A 6,477-nucleotide genomic window follows, 5' to 3' on the forward strand; every position below is an offset into this window, starting at 1 on the left:
CAAGAAAATTGTAAGATATTTAAAAAGCAATTAATTCAGATTGAAAATGGGGAAATGTGAGATTGTGAAATATGTAGAAGTGGTAATGGATACAGTTATGTTCATAATTTTATGTCTGATTTCTGTAACCAAAAGCCAAATAAATAATAATTTCCACATTAAGTATTTGTCAAATGATGAAAATAAAACATGATTGAATATGGTAAACTTTATTATAGGGTTGTAGAATTCATACAACCAGAACTCCTTACAGCATTCAGCACCTGTACAGCTTTGTGGATTTCACAACACAGATATCAGTGAGAAAGAATCATTACATGCGTAAAAAATTACTTCCTCATGACTATTGTTCACATATGAGTCAGATTCATTACAGAGCACCTGATAGAAATGCAAAAAATGTAATCTCTAAAGTCAGGAGAATTGAACAAAATGAAGAATGAAGCAAAAGAATGTTAAGAGATTTGACATGCTTCACACAAAAATGTCAAAAACAACTTGAAATATTTTAAATTTAAAGCATGTTCTATCCATATGATTTTATCAAGAGCTTGCTTTAAATAAAACCAGAGGATGGACTTTGTCAGGATGTTAGATGACATATTCATGCTGCTTTCAGAATCTAAACCCTATAAATTCAAAAAAAGGATAATCATTTAATTTGTTGCAAACAGCAAGCGATGTCAATTAAACTTGAATTGGACAATGGTTTGCAGTGGTTAGTAGTTTTCTACCCCCCTTCCGTTTCCAGTATAAGCAATAGAGTAAATGTATAAGTAAATATCATGAGTATCCCATTACTAAAGTCACACTGTAAACTGCTGACTTCTTTTACCAAGGATACTCTTTATCTGCCCTTCTTCACTCCTGACAGATCTTGGTCTCAACAATAAATTCATTGGGGAAGTGTCTTATCTTCCAGCATTTGTCAATGGCACGCTTGTTGAAACCTGTGAAGACATAAAAAGATGGCTTTTTAGTTGTCTGTGTCCATGAAGAGGTATTTCAACATGCTCATTTCCATGCAGTTTACCCTCACTCTCTTCTGCTCACCCAAAAATAATAAATTACCTACCCAGCAAGAGGTCTCTGCGTCTAAGGCGGAAGGATTTTCGGTTGTTGCAAAGTTGGTAAATAAAAATACCAAGGTTACTAACATCACGGATTTCTTCCACAGCAACCAGGTCTTCACGAACCACATAAGTGTGAGGCAAATACTTGCCACTCTAAAAGTGCAAAGAAAAAAGATTAAGACAATAAATTCTTAAAGACAGTATTAAAATTCCCAGTTACATCCTTTTAAAAATAGACATTATTACAAATAGAATTCATTTATATACTATTTTTATTATACATATATACATTTATGAGTTTCAAGTTCAGTGTGCTATTTGCACATACACACAGCATGCATTGATGAAATCCAACCTTCCTTTATCCACCTCCCCCTACATACCTGCCCTCCTCAACTTCTATTAATCAGTGTTGTGTGTTCAGGTGAACCCTTTTAGCTTCTATATATGAAGAACATAAAGCATTTGTCTGTCTTTCTGGCTTACATTGCTTAACATAAAATACCTCAGTTCCATCTATTCTGGCACAGATTACACTTTTCATTAAAAAATATTTCAATGAGATGGAATGTCTGGCCCAATTCATTAACTTTTTTGAATAATGAAGCAAAATTATTTGGAAGTGCTTATAAGAAAAAAATGATCTCTGAAATACATACTGCCAGTTTGCCAAAAAGCTCCACCAGATTCTTTGGAGTCATAACAATGGAAGTATTGAGGGGCATCAGATAACAATTTCCCAAAAGCAAGTCCAGGTAAGCAGTCATTCCCTGTTGGGGAGGTGAAAAACGATGTGTATTAATACTTCAGATTTTCACATACCATCAGAACAAACAGCCAGATCTTTTTTGAAAATTTACTATGCCTACCCAACAACAACACAATGAAAAGATTTGGCTCCAAAAGGGTGTTCATTTATGAATAAATTCATTGCCTTTCAGTGAAGAAGGACTACAGAAAAGTTTTGAATAGCTGCAAGAAAGAAAAATCCACCTTCTCAAAGTCATGGATAATTGCCGCAGGGTCACTATCTGAGAAACTGGGAACGGGCACATCAATGATTGCAATGTTGTCGTCCTCACGGATATCAGCCTCCTCGGTCACAGGCAGGAAATATGGCTCTCCTCCATGGAGGGAATTTACAGGATCTTCAGAATCAAAGAAGCACATCTCACCGTGGTAAATGGTGCTCTAAGAGACAAAAGGGAAGTTTAAGACTTTGCAATATTCATCGCCATGACACCTGAATTGTCTCTTACACTCATGTCAATTTATTGTACTGTGTTAACCTGAGACTTGTTTGTTACAGCATTATGAAACCTAAGCAATGGCAGAGAGTGAAAAGTAATTGAAAACATTCCTCAAGTCTTCATTTCTCTGGTTACCACGCATAATTATTTAGGTTGCTAATGAAATACATGGCAATTAGTAATTCCAAATAGTAAGAGCTATAATTATTACCTTAGGCATGAAGTACTTGTAAATGCAAGCTCCACCCACAATCAGCCCAGCCAAGATGAATGAGAGGCCTAGGAGAGTAAGCATGCATCTTCCAGAAGAGCCATCTTTCTCCTGTGTGGCAACTCTGAGCTCCTATTGATTAGAAACAAAATTAAAAAGATAATATTTTTAGACAGTTGCTTCTGTGTGCAACTTATCACCCCTGAAAAGCAAAATATTTTGAAAACAAACTAATCTAAAGTCATTTGAAGACAGTTTCTGATGCTAATATATATAGAATATCTCCACTAACACTAGCCTTCCTTCTAGCATTTTCAAAATTAAATATAGATATGTTATTTTAAAATATGTACTTGTAGAATGTTAAAATAACCATTAATTTATAGAATGACATATTTTTATTAAAAATACTTAATATAGTTCTACTTTTCAAACAAATGTTTAATGGATAAAGAGTATTTTTAACTAGATATGATATAGTGCAGGTTGTCTCTAAAAAGTATGTTCTTTAAATAATTGAAACTAGTCATAGTTTTATAAACACTGGCTTTTTAGTCTATAGAAATAGACACTTTGCTACTTGCTTTGAAATCAATTTATCAGCTTAAAGGAGTGCTAGTAACCTTCAATTCGTTGGCTACTTTTCAAGAAGCTTTATTGTCAAGTTAGAAAGGAATTATTTCATTTTAGAAATTAATTGATGTTAATTATATATTTTCTAATATTCCTAACTTTATTATTAAGTATAAAGCTTCCTGGTATTGTCCATTAGTCTATATACTGCAATAATGCTATTTTCCAAGTCCTAGCATAAACGCTAGATTTAAAAGCAGAGGATTTGCTACATACAGAGCTGTTTGTGAAGCAGTGATTTAAACGTTCTGTCAAATCAATAATTTGCTGACGGATTCTAAAGAAAAATTCAAAACAAAAAGTAACTGATTAACTGCACCCTCCATAGGGCATGGAACCAAAAGGCCTACTATTTTCAATTTTCATGTCACAATATACCCCTCAGCCACATTATTACTCAGCAAGAGAATAAGTGAACGCAGCAAATCTCAGCCCTGACAATACAAGTTGGTATTAAAAATTATTTTAGTTTGTCTACCATTAGAATTTTTCATGAAATTGCTGTTTTGGACATTTAACTGATCATAAGACAATTTGGTGAAAAATGTATGTTAATGTGCAAAAAAGGAAGGGTAGAGAATCATTTGATAACTTTTGTTCACAAAATAAATATATTTTTTAAAGGTCAAAATTTGAAATTTATATTTTCTTAATAATTTAATTAAGCTTATTTAATCAATTATATTCAACACATACTGAAATACCTTAATTGTTTTCATTAAAAATCTAAACTAATATTTAGCAGTACAGAAATCAAATTTTAAATTTTGACTATTAATTACTGTAATACAGTTGTGGGTTCTTAGAAGGCATATTTTAGATAATTAAATTTAGGCACAGAAAGATGAAATGACTTGCTAAAAAGCACATAATAGCTTAATTTGAAATTCTTTGAGGAATGAATTTTTTTCTTATTACTGAGACAGAAGAACAATTTGTACTGTAACTTCATTTCTCTTTTCCAATAATTCAGGAAGTTTATCATTAAGCATGGCTAAAGTATGTGGGTCTTGGTTTAGCTAGACACGCCTGGTCAGTAAGAATAAGGATTTCTTTTGTTTTCATTTAACACTGTTGGAATTCAATGTAATTGAATGAATCAATTATCATAGCTAATTTCTTTTCAAAGTGTATTTTAAAAGTTACTGCATATCATTTGCCAATATGAGTTCAACGTGTTCAATCTCTGTTGATCAGGCCTAATCCCTGTATCGCAATGTGATATGGCAAGTAGTATTGTCAAAGAGGCCAAGCTAGGGTTCTTTTGCGGCTTCTCTAAAGCCTAACAAAGAAATAAAATCAAAGAGGAGATATTTGTTTTTATTTATTCCTCATCTCACCACAGGACTGGCCAAAGCATTACATATTAATTGAATCTTTCTACAACTCATGAAGTTTTTTGGTGGTGAGGGGAAAAAAGGATTACTGTGTGGCTATTTTTAACTACTGGCATCTAGTTAGACCTCCCCTCAAATCTGGCCATGGTTCATTTATAAAGTTAGTAGGAAGACAACTACATATTTGACCTTCTGTCATTTAATTAAAACCTCAACAATGCAAGGGGGTGTTGCTTTTGAGTTCCAGAATGTGTGATACACAAAAGCTAGTTTGATTGCAGCGTTCAATATTGAAAGTTTCCACGAGGGAAGTTCTGCAGCAGTGCATTAACATCTCAAACTGTATGTATAATTACATTTTACTACATGAACTCACAGCTCGCTCAAAACGCTTTTCAAATAGCCACTCTAAACCTAAAAGGGAAAACTTTCTAAAGACAACAGGACAAGTTAGGGCAGATCAAGTCCCATTCCTGCAGAATCCATAGATGCAGAAGAAAATATGGTCGCCTTTTAAGACTGAGATTTTACTGAGGAAAAAAAATGATAGTTTATCAACACTCCAAACGCTGTTGGTTCTTAAAAGAAATATATATATATTGAACTAGATAAACAACCTGGGAAGAGAGAACCTCTCCAGTGTATGGAAAATGAGCTGTTTAAATTGCAACATTGGAAATGCTTCAGACATCTGTAAGAGGGGAGTGGGATGTTGCTCAAGAAGAAATAACAACCAAAAGAAAAAAGAAAGAGTATCTCAAAATTTATTTTTACAAGACTTTGGCCAAGAATTAAATGCAATATATGTTTTTGACAGTTCCATTACCTAACCGTTAACAGTGTCTACCTAAAAATACACACAAATGTGTGTGTGTGTGTATTTGTTGTACAGACACACACACTTGCCCCAGCCCATACAGCTTGAAGTTAAGGCCGCCCCTTGTTTCCCAAATCAGCAATCCTACAAAGATACAGATTCACATAATTTCACTCAAGTCAAAAGTAAAGAAAGAACAGTTAAGTCTCTTGCCCTTGCTCACCCCATGTGGCTGCTCATTCCCTGTAGCTATAATTGTGTCTCTGCTAATTCCATAACCCATTTCCCAGAACAAAATGACATGGAGGAATTTCTTCAAACTCCTTCCAACAATTTCCTGGGATAGGTGGTGTTAAGGGATGGAATTGTAAGGATGCAGAGGGGCATGAGTCGAAACGGAGTAAAAGGTGGCCCATGCAATTTACAGTTGGCCTGCCTGGAACTCGAGGACTACGGGACAGCTAATATTTTGACCTCTGCACCTGTATACCCTCCCTTCTCTCCCCATTCCCAAACTCCAGCAGGCCGACCTAGGCCAAGTAGAAACTACCTTGCCCGTCAGGATCTGAGCTCGGACGGTGCGGCTCACGAGTGCCTCCACATCTTGCCGCGCCTCCTCCTTTTGCACGGCCGTGGGGGTATTGAAGGCGATCTTCACCATGGTGAATCTTCGGGCTGCGCGGTAAGGCGCGGCTCGAATCAGTATCCTGGGCTGCAGGTTGGAAGAGGAGGGGATCGCGTTCCGTCCAAGCTGCACTTAACTTTCTCCTTGTCTTCCTTCCACAGGCTGCCGCAGGCTCAGGTCCGGGGCTACTTATGACGCAGTCTCAGGCCGAGTGGGAGAGCGTGGGCGGGGCCGGGGAGGTGCTGAGGGAGGAGCGGGAGGGGGCCAGAGCCCTGGAGTGGAAACGAGTGGGGGTGGGAAGCTGTTAGTTGGGAAGCGAGGGGAACTGGAGCCGATGGCCCGCTTAGGGTAGACAAGCCTCACCTGCACCCCAGGCATGCTTCTGCCTTCTGCACCCTCAGATAAGAGCGAGGCAGGAAGGAAACCTGCCTGTCGTGTCTTTCTGCTTCTGTCTGGACCACAATAGCCCCTGACTTTGACTCTGTTTTCCAAAACTTGGGCCTGGCCCCCTGCGGGGCCTAGGACTGTTAA

General features: G+C 36.9%; 1 protein-coding gene across 1 annotated transcript; it reads right to left on the bottom strand.

Annotated features, from left to right (window-relative positions):
• Nucleotides 1-201: 201 nt before the first annotated feature.
• On the bottom strand, nt 202-6,153 carry Itm2a (integral membrane protein 2A). The gene is made up of 6 exons (XM_057759981.1): nt 5,872-6,153; nt 2,535-2,666; nt 2,067-2,264; nt 1,733-1,843; nt 1,076-1,226; nt 202-950 (listed from the first exon to the last, which is right to left on the bottom strand). Exons 1-6 carry the CDS (start codon nt 5,980-5,982, stop codon nt 862-864), a joined length of 792 nt encoding a protein of 263 aa, XP_057615964.1. The 5' UTR covers nt 5,983-6,153; the 3' UTR covers nt 202-861.
• Between the last annotated feature and the right edge of the window lie 324 nt (nt 6,154-6,477).

Source organism: Chionomys nivalis, chromosome X, assembly GCF_950005125.1.
Source record: "Chionomys nivalis chromosome X, mChiNiv1.1, whole genome shotgun sequence".
In the NCBI taxonomy this organism is placed as follows: Eukaryota; Metazoa; Chordata; class Mammalia; order Rodentia; family Cricetidae; genus Chionomys; species Chionomys nivalis.

Bases quoted from the DNA above. Each gene is read 5' to 3' on its own strand.
- Itm2a (XM_057759981.1), bottom strand. From the start codon at position 5,982: ATGGTGAAGATCGCCTTCAATACCCCCACGGCCGTGCAAAAGGAGGAG. The intron at 1,227-1,732 runs GTATGTATTTCA...TTGCACTTTTAG, and splicing joins AGCTTTTTGGCAAACTGGCA to AGTGGCAAGTATTTGCCTCA. The intron at 951-1,075 runs GTAGGTAATTTA...ATGTCTTCACAG, and splicing joins ACGCAGAGACCTCTTGCTGG to GTTTCAACAAGCGTGCCATT.